We start from the raw sequence: 23435 nt of genomic DNA, 5'->3' as shown, positions 1-23435 counted from the left end.
CACACATCAAGCACTGAGTGCAAACGAAGACTGGGTCCCACCTTTTGTTAGGCACCTGTGCGTTCAGGCTGATGGTTTTCGACATTACTAGTATGTACACGGAAGGAATGCTATGGCTTTTCTAGGGCAATTACTACTGACCCAAAGAATGTGTAAGAACACACAGCAGGTGAGAGAAAATGTCCTGGGCATGTTTTACACAAACAGTGTCTTCCATCGGCAGGATAGAGCACCCAGGCTTTCTGTCGGCCGACACAGACCTGTTGGGAGATCCACCAGCTGGAGCTCATTTCTCACTAATCCCATGTTGTTTGGGGTTGAAGCAGCGAAAGAAAGGAAACTGGTCAAGCTCGTCCACTCAATACCCCTAGAAAGCAAACAAATTTCAGTCTTGTACCTTTTTTTTTTCTCATTTGAAATGTTTATTTGAAAAATAAGGTTTTCCTAAGACCTCATTTTATGAATAATGTAATTAAAACGTTATTCTTACCCTTTTCCGCAATGTCACTGAATACTACGACATATATGAAATTTGTTCAAATTAAAATTTTATCTCCAAGTGTAATGACAAGATAGTTAGTGGAATCTAAACCATCATTAAAATGGATACTAAAATTCAGCTGCAATTTTCAAGAACCTAAGTGTTTAAAACAAGCAGCGCAGAAACACTCAGAAAAGAATCCTTAAAGTGACTACCAGGGACGCTATCAAAACTCCCAGCTGCAAAACAGGAGCAAAGCTTGACTGGGCAAATCATCTGCCTCCAGCTTTGAGAAGGAGGAGGAGACAGAAGTCCCGAGAGTCCCATCACACAGAGAAAGCAAGGCCTCAACAGGGCCATCCTGACAGGACAGCAGTGGGGCTGACAGGCAATGGTGACACAGTTTCTTCCCTGTAGTAAGGCTGCTTAGGACAAAAGTCTCCATCTGGGTCCCATTTACAGTTGTTCATCAGGATTCGGAGGTCAGCCATTGATGCCTAAGGCTGCTCTCATAATACAATGGCGGACTTGAGCAGTTGTGAGAGGCTTCAGATCTAAACTCTTCAGCCTCAACACTTTATTACTGATCCTTTAAAAGAAATGTTTATTGACCTCTGATCTACAGCAACCTGCATCTCAAAATAAACAGATGCTTCTCAGTTTGTATCTCTCCTGGTGATATTCAAACTAACAACTAAAAATGACTATTCAAATTTGCCATGAGCAGTCTTGACAGATCTTAATCAAACTGAGAAATAAACTGTACAAACCTGGCAATATAGTGATTTCCAGTGAGACAATAACCTGGAATGAGGAGAAACCCTCAAGCACAATGTCCTGAACAAAGCAGACAATGTGTGCCCATTTCTGATGAGCCACTGCACACACCAGAACAGACCACTCAATGCAGAAAAGTCTACGAGACTCAATGAGGAGAATTGTTCTGATATCATATATGTCTGTAATCTCAATGAGATTACACAAAGCCATACTCACTTGACTTCACACGAGTGGACACTCAACTCCTTGTATAGCAGACCGCTGGTGAGGTGGTACACCAGGACAGAACCATTGCTTGTACCTATCAAAACGACAGAAGAGATGAGTGCTAATTTAGCAGGAGAGTCAATTCCACCAAAGTCTTTTTTTAAATTTACCTTCTACAAAAGGATCCAAACTATATACTTAAAAACAAGTGAACAGGAAGGAAAATCTATTTCCTTTCATGTCAAAATGGGGTCTAATCGCATACACTCTGAAACCTTACTTAACTTCAGGGACATATTTTCTCTGTAAGATTTTTAAATATAAATCAATATTTATAATAATTTAATTTAAACTTTTCATACATGAAAGTTTATATTTTTGAGACTCAACGGTTTTTTATAAACGCAGCTAACACGAGCTCATTAACTGGATTGTTCTTTTAAACAAGTCATGACAAGATAATGTGTTATGATTGTTAAATGGGATTTCTGAAGTTAAAGAAACTTTGATTCACGCCTTCGATGAACTGCTTACCCAACACCAAACCTACATTTTTACCTCTTAGGCTAGGAAAACAGACAATCTAACTTTCAGAGATTAGATGGGAAAATGTACATAAAGCGTGGAGCACAGCCTTGGTCACTGGTGTCAGCTTGGTTAATCAGCATTTCCACCACCACTGCACTGAACAACAGCTCACAACCATTGCCACTCCTAAAGCTTGCTGTCTGTCCCAGAGAGCTCCTGATAGTTCAGAAATGCACTGACAGAGATCATCTCACGTCATGAGCTGTGCAATTAAAACGAGAAAATTAGAAAAATATTTCAAGGGAAATATTTATACATTTTCCCCCCAACTGTTTCTTCTTTTAAAACATCCCCAAAGAGAATAAAGGACTTTCTAGAAATTCAGAAACCTAAGCATCTCATAAAATGAGTTTAACAAAAGAACAGGCCAAGTACCCACCAACAGCAAGGAGGGGCTGATACATCTTTATGTTTTTCGTGGTCAGTGGTGGGCACATCCGGATGGCAAACTGAGGGGATGGGAGTCCTGAGAGCAGTCCTGTCAGCAGGAATTTGAGGTGCACTTCCTGCAGAATGGAGCCTTTGGGATGCTCTTCCCCAGCAACTGCACTTTGCCCTGAAATGTAATAAAAAGTATAAATGATTAATTATAAATATTCTGACCTTAAAAACCTACATATGCTCACCTGGCCTAGAAACAAAGGTGTGAGGGCTTTCTCTAGGGCAGCAGTTCTCAACCTGTGGGTCGCAACCCCCGACCCTTTCACAGGGGTCACCTAAGACCACAGGAACACAGATATTTACATTATGATTATAACAGTAGCAAAATTACAGTTATGAAGTAGCAACAAAAATAATCTTATGGGGGGCTGGAGAGATGGCTCAGTGATTAAGAGCGTTGCCTGCTCTTCGGAAGGTCCTGAGTTCAATTCCCAGCAGCCACATGGTGGCTCACAACCATCTGTAAAGAGGTCTGGCGCCCTCTTCTGGCCTTCAGGCATACAGACAGGATATTGTATACATAATAAATAAATAAATAAATAAATAAATAAATAAATAAATAAATAAATAAAAATTAATCTTCTGGTTGGGTGACACCACAACACGAGGGACTGCATTAAGGGGCCGCAGCACCAGGAAGGCTGAGAACCACTGCTCTGGGAGCTGTGCTAGCAAGCTCACCACAGCCTAGAGCTGCCCATGGTTCCTAAGTCACATCACTAACAACTTAAGGCTAGGTCTTGCTACCCAGAATTCAGGGACCTGTGTCTTCAGAGAAACACTGCTTCAGACAGGGCTCCTGGGAGACGGGCACTGAGAAGAGTCTGCATGAGGAGAGCGGGAGGCCTGGCTGAGAGCAGTCTGTGGAGTGCGTGCATCACCACCGCACTACCTTTCTTTCCTGCGGGGCTGCTTTTCAGTCAGAGGGACTTTGTAAGACACATTAAACTAGTAAGCACAAACACTCAAAGGACCCATGATTTCTAATAAGAAGCTATAAAAATAATATAATAAATAATAATTATATATAATATAAAATTATAATAAAATAAAAAGCTGTATGTCATAGCTACAAAAACTATAGTTTATTATGAAATACTTCATATTTAAGTATGTAAAATAATTAAACATATTAATAAAGAATATATGCCACATACAAAGGACCACTGTAGATAGATAGTTATCCTTTTCCTTTTGAGACTGTACTCTGACTGACTTGACTCAAGTCAGTTCAAGGACAACCTTGAACTGATTCTGTGACCCCGCCTCTAGGACATTATATGCTTGACATGTCTGAAATTGCAGACTTGACAGGTTAAGTATCAAGTTACATTATTTACATATGCATTGTATGTACAAATTAAACAATGACTCCAGTTAAAAACTATCCTAACAGAATTTAAGTACAATAAGTACAATAAAGTCAAGACTGTCTGCTAAAAATGCACCAACTTCCTTCTGTAAACCACTTCTGAACACTGGATTTGCCAAAAGCAGACAACAAAGAATACACACATTCACTGTGAGGTTAAATTACTGAGAGTGGGTGAGTATAATCTACTGAAGTTATAAACTTTTTAGTACTGCCATTCTGAAGTCTACAGAAGTCATAGAAAAAAAATCATTAGTTTAATCCAGTTAAAACAATTCCTTGGGATGGCCACACAGTTGATACCAACCAGGGGCATAATGAGAAAACAGGTTTGAGAGGTACACCATGGACACCAGACTCCTGGGAACTGTCGCGTTTCTTGCATTTTCCCTAAGAAAATGAGCTTAGGCCTCAATGAGCAGCAGCCTTTACTTAGTAAATATAAGCCACTCTCCATATCTCACAGAATTGCTTTCCATTATGGCCTAGAAAACAGTGAGTTTCAAATTATAAGTTTAATTAAAAGTTTTAATTAAAATGCTTGCAAGTGACAAAGCTTCATTTATTTAACATTTAAACTCCATTGTAAGGAACTGCTTGACAGTCTCTATCTTTCATTTTAAATACGGTAATTTGTATCACTTAGACACCTAAACAACATAAAATTTCACCTGCGTGTGGGCTTCATGGTGCTGATTAGTTTTGTTCATTTGCATACATAATTCTTTTCACTTCAATATTTTATGCTAAAAATAAATTCAATTAACTGAGAAAATTGTTAATGACCAAATAATTCTGCAAAACTTGTCAGTGTGTTCAAACTTCCTCATAAGGATTTTTCTGGAAGAATAGACAGAACTAAAAGATGGTGTAACTGAGCAAGGGGCTCTACAACAGGATGAATCAGGACACAATTGAGGTCTTCAAGGTTGGGGTCTTGCCCCAGATAACCATGGAACACATAGGACTGGAGACCACTTTTAAGTGCCTTCCCAGAACCAGGAAGATAGGGTTTACATGTGGTGTTTTCCATCTACTGCTGTGCGGGTGAGGTCATGTTTGCAAACTTTTCTGGGACTCATCCCTACATACACAGAGGCATATTAACTATGCTGCAGGGCTGACCTGTGCAGTACTAAGCACACAGAAAATATCACTTGATTACTATGATCAATAAGGTAATGTTCTTTGTAGTATGTGACCTGGCATATAAACAAAACGAGTCACTAGGTAATATCCATTCTCATTACATTATGTAAAATTCAATGCAGAAAATCCTTTATAAACCATGTTGATAATTTGGAAAGAATTAAATGTCAACATTGCTTGGTATATTATAAAGTCTTACAATTCCAAATGTCATAACATTTGACACTGTTAAGTCCCTATTTTTCCTTTTATATCCTAGCCTCAGGATCATGCAACAACTGAATATTTTATTTATAAGTATCTGCTGAAAGTAAAAATCTTCAGAAGGGAAACATCAAAAAGTGTTCTCTTTTCTAATACTGTTCAGCTAATTTATTCTTTCAGTGAATCTTCATTGCACTTCTACAAAGCACAGTCCTGGGGATACAGAACTGAATCACTGAACTGCTCCTGTAGAATTAAGACCTACTAGAAGAAAGAGAGAGAAACCCACAGTCAACACCACTGTGGGTTATTATTGGGGACTATAAAGAAAGAGCACCTAAATGAGCTAGATCAAGAACAACATTGGCTGAATTTTGAATTACAAGCAACAGAAAAAGGGGAGAGAGGCAAGCAATGAATGCTAAGCTGCGGCTCAGGGAGCACGCAGGCCCCGAGGAGGGAGGTCTGCAAAGCAGGGCTCTCCACCCAGAATCCAGCCATCTGTGATCCCCTCTTTCAATCTCTTTCATCTAGATCAGAAGCTCTCAAGGATCCGACTTTCTGATTCCAACAACTGCGGAGCCCAAACAAGCCACCTCGGATATCTTCATGCTTAAATAGTTTAGACTCCACTCGTTTACTTACGGAAAACACAAAAACATCTCCACATTTTTAGTTTTCCTGAATATTAACTTTGACTTTACAATAACTTGCCAATTCAGTTACACTATTAATTTTGCACTTCAAAAGAACATCTTATGTGCAAGTTAGAGGAGAAAACAAGCTTACCAATCATATTATCCAGGGAGAGGTCTGGGAGCTTATTCTGTAGCGCTCCGACAGGAATCCCACAGAAGGACACTGGTGAGTATAAAGGAGACACTCCAGAACCGCTGCAGAGACACCGTGATCAGAGGGTTACACACATTTAAAGCCAGCATTACACATCAGGTCCTCAAATACCAATCCCAGGCCACGGCATTTTTCTTTTACAGTGGCAGTTGTTAATCCTGGCCACAGGGGAAGCAACATAACTGTCGGAACATAACCCTAGTGAGCCAGTGCATATGTTCTTTAAAATGGTTTTATAAAAACAAAACTCTTTGTATATGATTCTGGTAATTAAAAAACAGAAACAGAAGACAACAATCAAAGCCCAAGCCACAAGCCTATGCATTCACTCACCTGTTCCGTGCATTTCGACTACACACGGCAGACTTCAGTTCCCATATCATGACCCTGCCGTCACTCACTATGAGGGCGGCTGCATTCTCATTAACAGGACAGCACACCATGCTGAAGGGACGGACAGTTTTTGTCACCCTGATTGCATCACACTGGCTTCTCAAGTCATAGGTAAGCTCCTGAACGGGATCTGGATCTTAAGAAAAATGGTCTCTTTCAGATGGCAGTGAGGAAGCACAGACAAAACACCACCTGTTTTGGTATAAACAACCTCAACCAGAAGAACATCATTCTGTCACTAGTGCAAACTGCCCAAACCAGTGTCACAGTTCACTATTACTAATTCCTTCAGACTATAGATAATTCACATGAGAAGTACAAGTGTAATCCCTAGGATAGCAACAATCACCATAATTGTGTCTAAGAATGTTAAAGAATGCTTTGAAAAGCACCAGCAACTAGCGCACTGCAGACCACACCTGGCAGTGGTCTCTGAAGTCTGGAAGCACCCATGCTCCATACAATTTCCTCCACCTATGTACACATCATTTCACAAAAACATTATGCTCCCCGAAAGATTGGATAACGGGGTGCCTTGGAGACTAACTAACCTTTGCTGTTTACAGTGAACGCTATCCTAGAGCAAAAGTCAAGGGTGCAAGGCTAGAGGGAACACAGCAGAGGACACAGTCACAGGGGTTACATCTATTTGGCCTGCGCACATGTCAAGAAGGAATGACAAAGTACTGTCTCTGCTGCACAAAGGAGGTACTGCTGTGACGTCCAGAGATCAGCTGGGCGTTTGTACCGTTCTGTGCACTTTCTCAAGACAAGGATGTCATCAGCGCTATTCCATGTGACGCTTTCTAAGGCCATTTTGAAGAAAAATATCATTAATATCACTGTGAGATGTGCGCTCACCTGGCTCATCGTTTGAAGTAGCAAAGATGCTATTATAAGACCTCCGGACACGCAAGGTGATACAGCCATTTTCATGTAGGCAAAACAGGCCATCACGCTGGGAGCAGGGTATAACCTTTAAAGATAGACAGGTTGGTTTGTAAAACCCAACAGATCATTAAATATATGTCAGGAACTTCAACATATTGAAGAATATGGACAAAATAGGAGACACACACAAATATATTCTCTAAGATTTGATAAAATAAACATTTCAAAAATCCACTTGCCTTTAATTAATTAATAAAGAAATAAATAAATTAAAAAAAATAAAAATAAAAAAAAATCCACTTGCAAACCTAAAATTCACTTGTCCTTGACATTTAAATAAACTGAATTACAGTTTTGTATGTGCGTATTTTTGAGACAGAGTCTTGCTAGGTCTCCTTGGCTGGCCTGGAACTCACTATGGAGCCCAGACTGGCCTTGAATTCAGGGTGACCCTCCTGTCTCAGTCTCCTGAGACATGAGATTACAAGCATATACCACCATTCTCAGCTCTTACCTAGTTTAGTAAATATTCCAGCACCAATTAGAACAATTTTTAGGTAAGTCCAATCAATTAGGAGTGCAGGAAATAAGGGGCACTGAGTAATGCCACTGCTATCTCAATAGAAGACAGAAGGGGGACACATAGCTTTGGCAAGGTCATGGGCTTGCTAATAACGTCCATAGTGATTGATAGATACCTGCAGAAAGGGAACTCCAGTTCTTTCTATTGCAATCACGCCCACTGTTTGATTCACTTCCAGGTCAAGGATTAAAATCTCCCGGGGGTAGAGCAACAGCATGTGGTTCCTTTTGGAAGGCAGATAGGCCAACTGGAGGCAGTCGTTGAGAGCTGCAAACTCAGCACTGAGAAAAGCATGAAAGAGGAACCGTCATCAAGGTCGGCATCAAGGCCCCGTCACATAAAAACTCTAAAGAATGAACTAGTTCCTGAAATGACCAAAATGGATTGGCATCTGAAACTCAGACCTCTGCTAATTGCCAGGACTCAAACGGGCCGGGCAGACACACGTGTTTTTAAGTCGTTGTGACATATAAAGTAAATAGTACAGAATTCTGATTATAATGAGATGGTGGCAGTACTGACACTCACAAGACAGTTTTATTTTTCCTTTGCAATTAGAAGTACTAGATTGCTGAAATACAGACTTGGGTTTAAAACATAAAACATTCAGGGTGACAAGAAGCACCAAATTGGAAGTACTGCTGCCGTCTATGTGGATAGGGCAGGCACCTCCTCTCCACTGTCCTCACACTTTAATGCTATCCTAAACAAACTAGGGTGGTTTATTCTTTTTCATTTTCTTCTGGGAAGGTAGAACATGAAACTTGTTAAAAAAAAGAAAAAGAAAAAGAAGAAGAAAGAAAAACTGCTAAGAAGTCTCAAGTCTCAGACTCAGTTTAGTATCTAGTTCAGTATCTTTTATTAAACATTCAATATTCTGACATAATTACATTTAAAGTTTTGGAAGTTCCGAGCAGAGTTCGTCTGGGTGACTAGAAGAGAGGAATCTGTACTGCACTAATCTCCCGGCTGCCAGCCCCAGTTGTGTGAGCGTGAGTGAGCCTGGGGTCCACTTTCCTTCTGCTGTGCAGCGAGAAAGGCACAAATGCCTAGGACTGCAGCAGACTGCACGGGTCTGCGGACGTGAAAGCATTCAGTCCGGTTCACTTAAGGGACACGAGGCTCTTTCCAAAGCTCAAGATCACATGATAGAAAACAAAGCAAGCACAACAAAACTATGTAGTCTGCTAAACTATTACATTATTTGCTTGTGACAACGAATCCACAAAAATATAAAGTGCTATTAGGGCACTTAAAAGGCAACCTTAAACCATCTCAGCAAAGGATAGGAGATGCATTACCAGTAAACTGAATCAGACTATGGCTCAATATACAAAAGCAGTATCAATCTACAAATTCACAATGTATTTATAGCACAATCTTTTAGCAGATTAATTCAATTAATTATTCACAATCTAAGCAGAATAATTTTAGCATATTAAAGATGATTTTGAAACAAATACCAAGAAAACTTCCAAAGCTATAAAAAAATATAAAATTGTAGTTCTAGAAAACACCAGTAATCTATTTGTAACGCACACAAATAGTTCCTTGTAATTTTACTCAGGTGCAATTTCTTACACAGTCCCAGTTCACACTTTCTGAACGCACGGGACATGTCTGGCACTACACTAAGTGCTGGACGGATACACTGTGTTGTCCACTTCTTTCACAAGTCTCTAAGTGCTCTAAAGCCCTGATGCACAGACTGGGAGAGTGAAATCTGAACAAGATTAAAGATGTGCTCATAGTCAGAGTATCCTTAGCACCGAGCTTTCAGCCACGCTGGGCAATGCCTTCACTCACACACAAACGTCCACCTCTTCTTGACCAGGGAGAGGGCCCAGCATGTAAGGGAGGAAGTGTATCAGTGTGAAAATCCAGCTTCCTCCAGTCTTCATGTGGCCAATGACCATGGCTTTAAAATTATTTCCTATTTTCACAAGTAAAACTAGGATGTTATAAATTTTAACCTATAAAATCAGTGAGAAGGTCCTAGCACAACAGGGGACTGAAGAGGGCAGTGAATGCTGAGTCTCTCCAGGGAAGGTGAAAGAAGAAGTTTATCATAATGTAGCTTCAAAATCAACCTTCTCAGAAGTAATGGGCAGAGCTGCGAGCTCACAGCAGTCTTTGCCCTGCACTCACCTAGGTTTCTCCTGAGTGATTAAAATCTTTACTTTATGAAGAGCCTTCTTGGCTCCCGTGGCTGTGGCCAGCTTGTTATGGGCTGGGCTGGAGTGTGGGCTGGAGATGTATACTTTCTTCCCAGGGCCTGAGGGAGGCTTGGATGGAGAGAAGTCCGAGATAAAAACAATGCCCTCGCTGGTGAGTACTATATCAAGAGAAGCAGAACTCTGATTAAGGGTCTATCCAGGTTAGCATACAGCTCTACTCTAGCCCATGAAAGCAAGATAATGGTACTTTAATGCCTTGAGTAGGCAATGCTATACTGACCACTTGGAATGCTGTCCCACAGAAACAGGAGTCCACGACAGCTCACCAGAAGCCTCCAAACTGAGATTCTGAATTACATTTTTTTGTTTGTTTGTTTGGTTTGGTTCGGTTTGGTTTTGGTTTTTCGAGACAGGGTTTCTCTGTAGCTTTGGAGCCTGTCCTGGAACTAGCTCTTGTAGACCAGGCTGGTCTCAAACCCACAGAGATCCGCCTGCCTCTGCCTCCCGAGTGCTGGGATTAAAGGCATGCACCACCACTGCCTGGCTCTGAATTACATTTTATATTAAAAAGATTTTGCAAGATTTTTGGCATCAAGAACATTGGCTCTGCCGGGCGGTGGTGGCGCACGCCTTTAATCCCAGCACTCGTGGCAGAGGCAGGCAGATCTCTGTGAGTTCAAGGCCAGCCTGGTCTAGAAGAGCTAGTTCCAGGACAGGAACCAAAAAGCTACAGAGAAACCCTGTCTCAAAAAAATCAAAAAAAAAAAAATTGGTTCTTTCAGAAAAAAAAATCTATGCATAGACTTCCATTCCCATTTTATTCTTTAATTCAAGCATTTTTTAGAATATACAAGCCACACATTATAGTAATAGGAGCGGCAGGGCTGCGTCCCCAGCACCCTGGCCGCCTGCTAGCTGATGCCCCGAAATAACAACACACAAACTGTATTCTTTTAATCACTGCTTGGCCCGTTAACTCTAGCCTTACAGGCTAATTCTCATATCCCGATCAACCCATCTCTAATAATCTGTGTAGCATCAGTCTTATCGGGAATATTCTAGCCTACATCCATCCTGGGTCAGAGCTGCCTGGGAAAGAGGAGCCTGGTGTCTGTCTGAGGTGTCTGCCCCAGAGAGGAGAGCATGGCGTCTCCGAGCTCACTTCCTCTTCCTCCCATCATTCTGTTCTGTTTACTCCTCCCACCTATGTTTTAACCTATCAGGGCCAAGCAGTTTCTTTATTACTTAACCAATGACCTTCCTCCATCAACACATGAAGACTATCACATGTAAGAAACCTTGTGTTGGCCAGGCGGTTCTCTGTGAGCTCGAGGCCAGCCTGGTCTACAAGAACTAGTTCCAGGACAGGTACCAAACCTTGTCTCAAAAAAAAAAAAAAACCATAAAAAGAAAAAGAAACTTTGTGTTACCTTCAGACAAGCACAAATATTTGATTTGATAACACTAGATTTTTATGACTATTCTGGGCTACTAAGTCTAATAAGTATCTTTTTCCTTTAAAAAGAACAGCCTAAACCTTAGGATAAAAGTATTTGTATCTGTATATCTACATATAACACACACACACACACACACACACACACACACGCATGCATGCACACAAAGCAGAATGCCAACCAAAACTTCCTATCCATGAGACAAAAGTATCTCAGCACCACACTCAGTAATACAACTTAAGCCTCCCTGTTGTAAGACTTTAACACAATCCTGAAGCCATTTTTGACAATTCTGAATCTTCTCAGCCTCCAAGCTGTAGTGCTTCCCCTCCTCCCCTGGGAACCAAGGACTTAACAGCTACACTCACACGTACTCAGTTCATGAACAATTACCCATATACGTATGTTTTGGTTCGGTCCCCTCTTACCTCATCTGATCTGGCAACAGTTCTCCAGCCAATTATTGATAATAGCCCTTTCAAATAAGCCAATCAGAATAGTCAAAGAACAACCCCCCTTGCTTCTGTGGCCCCTTTAAAAGTAGACTGTACCAGCTATTCGAGGTCTCTCGGCTTCCCGAATGCTGGGGGACCCTGTCATGACAGAATTAATAAAATCCTCATGCTTTTGCATTGGCTGTGGTGTGTGAGGTGGTCTCTGGGGGCGACTCCTCCTCGGTGTTTGGACGCTAAAGTCCAACACTGTGACTTAGAAAAATCATCTCCCTCACACCCTGGCTGATACTGAGTATACAGCAGGGAACCACACATGTGCTAGGTCCTGACATCAGTGTCACCACTGCAGGCACAGGGATCCAGGCAATGTTATGACAAGTTCGGCACATTCTGTGCAAGTGTAAACAAAAATGGCAGCTGACACATGAAAAGTAGAGAAGGCAGGAAGCACATGATGGATACCTGAAATCCAGCAGTCGAGAGACCAGGGGATCATGGGTTTGAAGCCAATCTGGAGATCTTTTCTCAAACTAATAATACACACATACATGTGTGCAATGAATGTGTGCACGCGCGCGCACACACACACACACACACACACACACACTCACACAGTGCCTCTACAAGCCAAATAAGAGACACAGCATTAACACAATGAACTCAGCCTAGTCCTTACCACCTTTCAGGTTCTGAAATGCATCCTCCCAGGTCTCACTGGCTGTCTTCTTTCAGACCATTGTACTACACTGACTATAATGAACCTATTGTTCCTTTTACTGAATTTTTCAGCAAACCAGTAAGTAAGTGTGTATGTATAAGTACATACACAGACAGGCCTGAACACAATGTACTGATCTTATTTTTATAGCCAAGTTTTTCTCTTTACTTTTCTTTCTCTTTCAACACAGATACACTAAAACACACTGCCTCTCTCAATAAATTCTGATAGATAAAATCAGAATTTTGAATCACTGAAATCCAGGGAAAACACTATAGACCACAGCTAATTCCTCTGCCTCCTTCAAGCCTCTGATCATTACTAAAATAAAGTTTATTCTGGCCATTAATCTAATGTAACTTTATAACCCTTAGTCCCCATCCCTCCCCCATCTCCTTCACCAGATATTATCTTCTTTATACCATTTATCACCTTTTAAAGACTTATTATTTTTTTAATGTGTGGGGGGAGGGGTGCCACATACATGTGGTTGTAGAATTCCATGAAGCTGGATTTATAGGAGGTTGTGAGCCATTCAACATCAACATGGGTGCCAGGAACCACACAAGGGTCCTCTGCTAGAATGGTCCATCCTCTGAACTGCTGAGTCATTCCTACAGCCCCCACTTAATATCTCTTAATACACTAGAACTTATGAACTCACTCCATTCACAGTTCAGAGTCTGAAGTTGGAAAACCCCATCTTGGTTCCTAGAATAGGAATACTAGCTAAAGCAGTATCTGTTGAATCATTGAATAAAGTGTATTTTTAAACAATAAAACTACACAAATATCTAAAACAATTCTCATCTTTAGATAATTTAATCTACAAAACACAAAACAAAATATTAGCAAAATACTTCTACAAAAAAAAAAATTCTCACGAGCTTGTCTTTTACACAAAATAGCATCAACTGCAATCATGTTTTTAAAACCAAGAACTTTGACTACAGATGAAACGAAATTCCTGACTCAAGTTCTTTAAACAAAGTCTACTTAAGTCTGATCTAAGATCACAGCAGCCCTCTGTCCCAAGGTAGTCCAATACTAGTCAGCCATGAATTCAACATGTGTATTGAAGGGACACTAGCCCACTTGAGCATGTGGCTTTGGCAGGCCTTGCCCTTCCTCTCCATTCCCTTTGTCTTGCTAAAAACTATTAGATTACATTCCTAATAAACACCAAGGTCTATTCCCTCATTTGGCTACTTTTTCCTCCTGAGGCTGACTACCAAAGTCCAGCTATCAGAATCCCCTTTGGCTCATCTAATTAACATAACTAATTAAAATTAAACACCTCATCCTAGCACAGGGTTCCCCCTTTACCTTTATAAACCACCAACTGCCTATGTCTACGTCTGTCTTCTCTCTATCTAGAGGCAATCCTTTGTCCCTCTGGGACAAATACCCCTTCCCCCTTTTCCTTTTCTCCCTCGTCCCCTATCTCCTTAACCACCACAGTCTAGCCCACTCTAACACAGATTTCCCATTCCCCTCTTCTTAAGTTACACTTGCAAAATCCTTTGCTGCTGTTTGCTTCCTGAGCCAGAAAGCAGCTACTTTAACTTTTCTGCCCTGCTTAAAACAGGTGTTTGGGTGTGGTTTGTGTCTAATCTGGAGTCCAGGAGGAAGGCCCTACTGTGCAGTAATTTCCCTTCATATATGGCTTGTTAGCATAAGTATATAACAATAAAAGTACCTGCAAATGGGGTGGGGTTACAATTCACTACGTACATCAGGAACTGCAGCTATGTGGAGGTGTGCTTCTCCAGTGCTCACTTTAAAAGTCACTGAGGACATATAATGCAAGCCGTGTATATAATACTAATTTCATTTTTATGCTTCCTAACACTAACTTTCTGCAAATAATTATTACTTACAAGTTAAGTGGGAGGGATCAAAAGGGTCAAATGAAAACGAAAGGATGTTATCTGCATAGCTCTTCTTCCACAGCTTGGTGCCAGTGTCTGCATTCCAGAGCACGATGTAATTTGGTGGGTGGATAGCAAGCAGCAAGTCTCGGGAGGCATCTTGATTCCACAGCCACTGCACATCTGCACGAGAAAGATGAGAGAAAAACCTCAAAATGTCTGGTCACTTTGTTCTTGATACTTTTCCAAATGTATAACCCTTAAAATCCAATACCCGCCCCCCAAATGTGATCTACATGCATTATCAGGCTAATTTTATATAAATATGAATTTTTTGGTTCACATCTCAATTAACCTAGTCTAATTTGAGGGCCCAGCCATGAGGGGAGCCCATGCCTGACACCTGCCTGGATGGCCAAAATCTAAAAGCTGATGGCTCACTGGACCCTTTTCCTCCTACTGGGTTGTCCCATGTAGCCTTGATATGAAGGTGTATGTCTAGTCTTTATTGCAACTTTTTTAGCCTTGTATGGTTGATATCCTGGGAAGGGGAAGCTGCAGTCAGGATGTATTGTATGAGATAAGAATAAAGAAAAAGAAAGCAAAAAAAATTATGCAGGGCTGGGGAGACGGCTCAGTAACTGAAGTGCATGCCCTGCATGCTTGGGGCCCTGAGTTTGGATCACTAGAGTCCATGTAAAAAGCTGGGCATGGTTGCACATACCTGTAATTGCAGCATTGCTATGGCTAGATGGGGGCAGAGACAGGATGATTCCTGGAAGCTCACTGGCCAGCTAACCTGGCTTGTGTGATAAAGCTTCAGGCCAACCAGAGACTGCTCAAACCCAAGGGAGAAGGCCCCTGAGACTGTCCTTTGTCCTCCACATTGCAGACATACACTGGGATATACATATGCACTCAATCCACCTCCTCACTTCCCCTCATATCCCATGCGTGTGTGTGTGTGTGTGTGTGTGTGTGTGTGTGCTTCAGCCCAGCAGGAGACATTCTAAAAGACTAGTCTAAAGAACACTGTAATAGTTTTAGAAGAATAACATTAAAAAAAATAAACCAAGCACCTCTGCTATGAGCATGAGCATAAGTCTGTTGATCTCTATGACTTTATTGTCAGTACTGAAAGCCGTTTCACTGCAGTCATCAGACAGTGCACTTGACAGTTTGTACTGCCACAGCACAAGAGTCTTATCAATAGCTGAGTTCGACACTGAAACTAATGCATTTTACTATAGCATGAACCAGTTCAAATTTAAGGAAATAGTGCCCAAAGTGTACTGATAGGGGAAAGGAATGTGAAATTCCTATCAGAAGATAGGCTAATTACCTCCAAGAGTTAGACTGGAAATAACAAAAGCAATCAAATGGAGAGAACTAACAAGACCTTCCAAGAGCATGCATCACCACGCTCCGCAGAGCTGGGGACTCACCTTGGATGGGCTTGGCATGCTCTTGGATCTCACACTGAGCAACGCCTGCTGCTACATCCCACACGATGATCTTGCCGTTGACATCGGCAGAAGCCAGGCGCAGGCTATACGGTGAGCCGATGTGATGGTGGTAGTTCTCCCGGGCCCACTTAACCTGGTTTAGAGGAGAAATCGGATAGAGCACACTGTGCCAGATGACATCAGACATCATCTCCCAAAGCATCAACCATTCAGACGATAAAAATAGTTTGCTATGACTGAGTAGGAAACTAGCATTAATTTTGAAAGAAAGACATCTTTATTATTTATTTTTAAGTGGTGTATTTGATTAAAAGTTTCACAATGCCTTTGAAATGTGAAAAATGATGATGGATAGCCTAAATATTTTCTTAACATCAAGTATGGAAACAAAATTTCTCAAATGCTTGGTAAAATTCCAAGCCATCTTGTAACTTAGTTTTCCAAAAAGCTAATTTTGGCAGAACATCTAAAATCATGAATAACTAAGAAGACTATTTTCTATATTTTATTATCATAATTAGAAAAACACAACTTAGAGACACAAAAACTTTTAGAGGCCTGCCTGTAATCCCAGAGCTAGGGAAGAAGAGGCCGGGATCTCTCTCTGGGAAAAGCTGTCTGGCTACACTTTTCTTTCAAACTGATGAACTTTGGGTTCAGCAGGAGACCCCAACTCAGTACATAAGATGGAGAGCAAACAAGTAAGACACCACCCAGGTTCAACCTCTAGAAGCCACTTAGGCAGGCACACAGAGCACTTGTGCGGGCTAGTTTATGTCAACTTGACACAAGCTGGAGTCACTTCAGCAGAAGGAATTTCAGTTGAGAAAATGCCCCTTTCAGATTGGCCTTGATTGATGATTGAGTGCTGTAAGAAAGCAGGCTGAGCAAGCCATGAGAAGCAAGCCAGTAGTGTTCTTCCATGGCCTCTGCATCTGTTCCCATCTCTTGTTCCTGAGCTGACTTTCCTGCATGGCGAACTACAAGCCATAAGCTGAACTAAGTAAGCCCTTTCCTCCCCAAGTTGCTTTTAGTTGTGTTTTATCACAGCAATAGAAATCCTAACTAAGACAGTCCCATAAACACGCGTGTCCACACATGCAAACATGGGTATATGCACACACAACATACATTAATATTCAAAGTACATTAAAATATAAAAATAAAGTTTGGCCTGTTGGTGCATTAATAGTTCCTGATATTCTGGAGGCTGAGGAAGGATACAAGCTCCAGGCCAGCCTGGGAATGCAGCAGCATCCTGTCTCAAAACTGGAACTAAGTGAAATAAGGGCTGGGTATGCAGCTCAATGGTCATGTGCATGGTGAGCATGGTGAGCATGTGCAAGCCCTGCCCAGTGTCACAAACACAAATTAAAAGTAAAAGTCTACCAGAACTCTAAAGTAAATCTGATCAAATTCTTAAACATTGACTATTCACAGAGTAAGAGGTACATCTTATAGTTGTCACCATAAGTCAAAGCATTCCCTGGCTAGCTGGTGCTCATAACCATCCCTTCTTCTCTCTCAGCACCCTGTTATTGGACAATGTGTTATTACCAGCTCTACACGGCAGACCATGGAGGCCTTGTGCTTTTATTCCGTAACCTCAGTGTAGATTCTAAATCTGCTGTTCAATGTGTTTAACTGATAAACATCATAAATCTTCATATACACAGAAGCATAAGTAAGCACACATGTCTACACATATAAACAGTCATGTGTAATGAATGTCAAAGTAGAAAAGTAACAAATTATAATAGAACTTATGGAGAAGGCAGAAATAAGTTTTCTAAATATGAATTTTACTAATCTTTACACTCCTCAGGTAAAATTCTTTTTAATAAATGTGTCTGTGTCTGTGCATGTATGTATACATTTGCTTTTGAACATCATGTGTATTGTGTGTACTGTCTATACACAGGTACATCTGGTGGACTTCCACTATCTGCAGTTTGCAAACATGAACTCCGCTTCTGGCTAATGTGTGTTTATCATGCAAAGCCAATACTTGGAGGGCATTTGCAGAGGACAGCCAGGTGACTAAGCAGAGTTGACCGACACATGCAGGGGACCAGCTGTGGAAAATAAGGCATCCTTCCTTCTGCCCTCATGGTGCAAATAAGTGTCCAACTTACAGCTATTTACTGCTATTTTGTCCATATTTGGGCTTTTTCTTGGCAATGTTATTGTTTAAAATGCTCCCAGCCCACTGCTGCTTACTGTACCTAAGTGTAATAGGTTACAATGTCCCTAACCAGATAAAAAGTATGAAGTACCCTTGCTCAGAGATACAGTTGTTGGTAATGAGTTCAATTTCAACAAAAACACAAGTGCACAAAGGTTGTGTACTGACATGGTGATACAATGTATGCTTAAAGGCTCATCGAATTCCAATGAGCTTAGAAGAAACAAGGTATTAGCAGTCCCTAACTCAGTGTCTGAAGTGACTTCATGGAATATACTGACTTGGAATAACAAGAAATGTGTGCGCATGTTTACAGGTGCAGTGCTGCAGGCTACTTACACAATTCCAAGGAGTTTATAAACTTCTGAAAACTCCATTATGCACCCTGAGCTACTAAAACAGAGAAAACACAGGAAGGTACACTGCATACAGAGAACCAAGACAGGAAGTTTTCACCAGTGATTAGTGTGCGAGAAGACAGGAAAGTGATATTCTAACATTACTACTAGAAAATACAATTACCAATGCAGCAGTCCAGATCCTTTGAGAGTATTTTTTTAAATAAAAATTACTTACAATAATTTCTTCAGGCAAAATAAATAGAATATCAAACTGAAGCTTGAATCTACACATAAATGAAACTCTAGAGAAGACAAAAGGGGAAAGGGAAGGAGTGGAGATGGCAATACTTCTATTCCTGAAAGACTCAAACCAAAAACCTCTCTACAGTTCATAATACTTAATGATGAAGGACCGGGTGCCTTCCTCTACGCTAAGGAAGGAGATAAAAGTACCACTTAGTATCCCGATTCACTGAAGTTAGAGTCCTGGCCAATACAATATGGAAAGAAAAAACTGAAGCAAGTACAGACTATCAAATTAAACTATGATCCTTAGCAGATACCATGAATCGATGCATAAAAATCCAGCTCAAAACTACTAGTTTTAAGAGGTGGTGAGTTTATCAACATCATAGGACATAAGTGAAGATACAAAAACCAATTGATATTGGTTTCCTCAACCTCATATCATAGGCAAAATTAACTTTAAATGTATCAAGGACCTAAATAAAGAGCTAAAAACAAAAACATAAGTTGTCTTGATGACGGAGAAAGCCATGGTTTCTTGAATATAGCAGAAATGTACAAGTAAAAGAAAGAATAAATTATATAAAACATAAAACTATTTATTCTTGAAAAGGCACCAACTAAAGAAGTGAAAAGAAGATCCAATAATGAGAGAAAATGTCTGCAGATCACGTGTTTGTCTGATGAGGGGCTCATCCTTAAAACATACCGCTACGGCTTATAACTAAATAACAGAAAGACAATACATTTCAAAACGGGAAAAGAATCTGAGTAGACAATTTTACAAAGACACACAAACAGCCAACAAGCCTGTGAAAAGATGCTCGTGATTGTCCACTGGAAGAACACTAATCAAAACCACAGTGAGACTCACTCCCACCCACAAAGATGGTTCCTGTTTATATGCTCAGCACATGGCAGTCAGTGTTCAAAACTAACAGAGGAGTCAGTGAGACGGTAAGTGACAGAACTGGTGTTTTCACTCACCTCTTCCAAATGCCCTAGAACGAGCACTTGGCAATGTACTCTGGGTGGACATTAAGTCATGTATGTGTGAATGCTAGGCAGCCCTAGAAACTGTATTTAAAGACGGTTTGACATTCATAACTATGACTTAATGAGAACCTGATGATGTAATGAACTTAAGGCAGACTGTTATGGGATTAATGTGCGATTGAACTTACCTTCACAATATCAGCTTTATGTTTTTCTAGAACTTGCAGAGTTTGGGCAGTATTGGAATCGATCACTACCACAAGCGAATGACATCCATAAGCAATTAAACCTTGCCAACCCCTGCCAAAACAGCAATGTTAAAACGTAATTAAAAAACAAAGCAACTGAACTTTCCTCTTGCCTATCATAAATGACTCTAATTCATATGTACCACCATTAATAGTATTAGTTAAAGTCAAAGGTTTATGATATCGTTCCATTTATATAAGGCCCTAGCTAAGCTTACAAATAATTTAAGAGTTGTTTCCACTTAACCGGACGGTTCTAAAAGATGTGTACACTGAGCTTTGATGTGTAAGCCAATCTGTGCTGGCTTTGTATGTACACACTTTATCTCATTCAGTGTCCAATAATGTTTATTTTTATAACAACATAGAATCCGCAGTGTGCCTAGGATAAGTGACTCCTCTTAGTCCTTCCAACCAGATTTAAAAAAAACCAGATAAAAAAAATTAATAGGGCCGGGAGGTGGTGGCGCACGCCTTTAATCCCAGCACTCGGGAGGCAGAGGCAGGCGGATCTCTGTGATCCTGGTCTACAAGAACTAGTTCCAGGACAGGAACCAAAGCTACAGAGAAACCCTGTCTCGAAAAACAAAACAAAACAAAAATGAATAGAAGACGTTTCGGCCTCCATAGCAACATTCCCAGCATCACAGCCATGAAATGTTGATTCACGTTATTAATACTTCTCGAAGCTTCGGTGTTATTTTACTGTGGAAAGAGAACCGGCTGTGGAGAGGGCTGTGCCTCACAGGAGCCAGGAAGATGAAGGTGGGACAGGTCTGGAGCACTGCTGAATGGATGTAAGTGAAAAAGAGGAGCATGAGCGGCTAAGAAAAGACAGGACCGGGAAGAGATAAGATGACAGGGAGTGGAGGGGGTGAAGCCCTCGCAGGTCCAGATTGGCAAAGAGGAAACGGGCACAGCAAAGGAATAAGAAGCGGAGAAAAGAACACAGGCATGAAACCGTGTTTGCACCTAGGAATTGCCCACTCGGGACGTTTGCGACTTATATGACAACAAACGCATCTCAGCTAAAAGAAAATCTGGGAGCTATGGGTGACCGGCGGCGGTCTAGGAGGGGAAGACCGGAAGCCCCGTGTTCTTCCCCGTCCCCTCGAGAACTGCGACCTAGGCCGGCGGCCGGAAGCACTGCCCTCACCAGTCTACCGCCGCCTTGTTGTGCGCGTTGAGCACCCCGGTGAGGGTGCGCGCCGACACCTTGAAGTTCACGGTGTAGGGTAACATCCCGGCGGCACTGCGGCCCTCCCCACCGGCAGGCAGGAAGCGACACGCGCAGCCCTTCCGTTCCAAAGTCCGGGTAGCCGCGTCAGCGCCGCTGTCTGGTTCCGTGGGGTCCAAGGTTCCTCCTTCCAAGAGTCCGTGTCTGTCTAGGATCTCACTCTTCCTCCCTCTCCAGAGTTCCGAGAGTCGAGTGAGTCCCCTGCATTGTGCCCTTTGGAGCTACGCGTGGAAGAAGGGTTCTGCTGCCAGTCGCACCGGTTTCTTCATTTTGGGAGACAGATTGCTGGAAATCATGAAAACAAAACAATAAAAGAGCCAGTTTACCTTTCTGACTCGGATTTGCTAATGTGGAGCAACTACCATTGCCAGGCTCTGTTTGTTGTCGACCTGTAGGGATATGCAAATGAAGACAGTGCCTTTGCACTCATAAAGTGTATGGAGAATAATAATCAAGGTATTTTAGATTTGCAGTTACAGGATTCTCGCAGAACCCTGAAAGTATTAGCAGAAAAGAGCAAAAGAACACCAGCGAGGGAAAGCAGGGGCAGAAGCGGTGACCAATTGCAAGAGGACAATTAAGAGCCAAAAGTTTCACTGGCTTTACCAACTAAAATTGGTAATTATTTGAGAAAGCAGTTTCCCAGGAATGATAAAATAGCACAGCGACATTACCAATATGTCCTTCTTGGCATCCGAAGCCTATAACAGATTTCCTTACCTTGCTCTAACCTGCCCACCTGATTTTTTTTTTTCCACCTATGTGTTTGAAAAATACAGTAAATGTCTGGGTGCATTTTGATTCTAGAGTTGGGGTAGTCAAGCACCAGGAGAAAGTTCTGAGTATAGACAAGGCCGAAGAAATACAGCTGAGTGGGGGCCTAGGAGGAGATAGAGTCCCCAATGCGCTGCCCAATGCGCTGAATTTTGTACTAGTGATCACTTACCATCCCTCACCTCTCAGAATTTGCAGCTAGCACAAGAAATTCCTCAGCAGCGCCTGCTGGAGTCATCAGGAAGTTACTGCCAGAGTGACTATCCCAGCCCAGGGTTTCAGCAGGGTCGTTCCTAGGTAGGACTTCTCTGGCAGTTCAAGTACATTCTTGCCTGTGTGAGGGTGGCCTGACCTTTAGAAGAAGCCCTTAGCAACTGGGTGTCGGAGTCTTTGCTAGTAATCCCAGCACTTGCACTTAGAAGGAGGCTGCAGCAGGAAGACTGAGGAAAATTAGACACCAACCTGGAGCTCTGTAGTGAGTTTTGAGCCAGCCTGGGGCAGAGGAGGAAGTGAAGGAGAAGGAGGAGCATGAGAGAAGGAGAGGAGAGAAAGGATATCATTGTCCCTTGCAGGCCAATAATTTCCTAAACACTGCCTCTGTGTTCACTGTAAGGACCTGGAAACCCTCATTTTAAAGCTGGCTGCAGTGGTGTTTGTGTCTTGGTGACTCACAAGCAAATTTAACTCCATTTTTACTCAAATCTTAAAAAAGTATGTTGTCCATATCCCTTACCATGTTTAAACATTTTACGTATTATAGGTGAAAAACAAATTATCCCAAGAACCCACATACATTGAATTAACAGAGTAAACAAGCAAGATATTCTTCTCAGCCAGGTCTCGTTCCCTGACTTTAAAAAGTTCCCCCATCAAATGTGTGCAGTTACACCCAGATCGCGGGGTCCCTCAAAAACCTCCACAGAGTTTGCATTCATATGTAAAGGCAAAGAGCCTTTATTCAAGCTTAAGGTCCAACACAACAGTTGAGAGCAGAGTGCCAAGCCCAGGCAGGATGGGTTCTCTCTCTCTCTGGGTTGGGGTCAGGGTATTTCCAGGGTTCAGGACCTTGATTGGCTGACATTTGTCTAGGGGCCTTGGCTCAGGGACTCTGGTGGTCTTATCTAATCTTATCTAATGGTTGGAACTTCAGGTCTTCCCTTTAGACGTTGGCCCTCCCTGGGTGGTGTCAGCTTATGGCCTTTCCTGGAACTCAGTGTTGCCTGCCAAGGCAGCTGTGTGGCTAGGTTGCCCTGGACCTCACATGACCTGGGCCCAATTTGTGGCCAGGCTGCCCTGGGCCTTACATGTGCCTTTCTGAAACTT

The 23435-nt window shown here is 41.8% G+C and overlaps 1 protein-coding gene across 2 annotated transcripts in view; it reads right to left on the bottom strand.

Annotated features, from left to right (window-relative positions):
* The window catches only part of Wdr11 (WD repeat domain 11), a 46484-nt gene extending 24056 nt beyond the window's left edge, over positions 1–22428 (bottom strand). For both annotated transcript variants that reach the window (XR_007595950.1, XM_050166009.1), the window contains exons 1-13: positions 22285–22428; positions 21258–21623; positions 20042–20153; positions 16065–16218; positions 14629–14802; positions 10090–10276; positions 8057–8222; positions 7329–7443; positions 6408–6603; positions 6012–6115; positions 2436–2612; positions 1478–1562; positions 261–367 (exon numbers count right to left, since the gene is read on the bottom strand). Coding sequence is in view for 1 of the 2 variants with exons in the window: in XM_050166009.1 (XP_050021966.1) it covers positions 261–367; positions 1478–1562; positions 2436–2612; positions 6012–6115; positions 6408–6603; positions 7329–7443; positions 8057–8222; positions 10090–10276; positions 14629–14802; positions 16065–16218; positions 20042–20153; positions 21258–21343 (1663 nt within the window). In the remaining variant the exon portion in view is untranslated. The remainder of the gene's footprint in view (positions 1–260; positions 368–1477; positions 1563–2435; positions 2613–6011; positions 6116–6407; positions 6604–7328; positions 7444–8056; positions 8223–10089; positions 10277–14628; positions 14803–16064; positions 16219–20041; positions 20154–21257; positions 21624–22284) is intronic.
* Between the last annotated feature and the right edge of the window lie 1007 nt (positions 22429–23435).

The sequence above is a fragment of the Alexandromys fortis genome, unplaced genomic scaffold (genome assembly GCF_014885135.2).
Source record: "Alexandromys fortis isolate MF-2015 unplaced genomic scaffold, M_Fortis_MF-2015_v1.1 scaffold_146, whole genome shotgun sequence".
In the NCBI taxonomy this organism is placed as follows: domain Eukaryota; kingdom Metazoa; phylum Chordata; class Mammalia; order Rodentia; family Cricetidae; genus Alexandromys; species Alexandromys fortis.
This window is presented reverse-complemented; position numbering and strand designations above follow the sequence as displayed.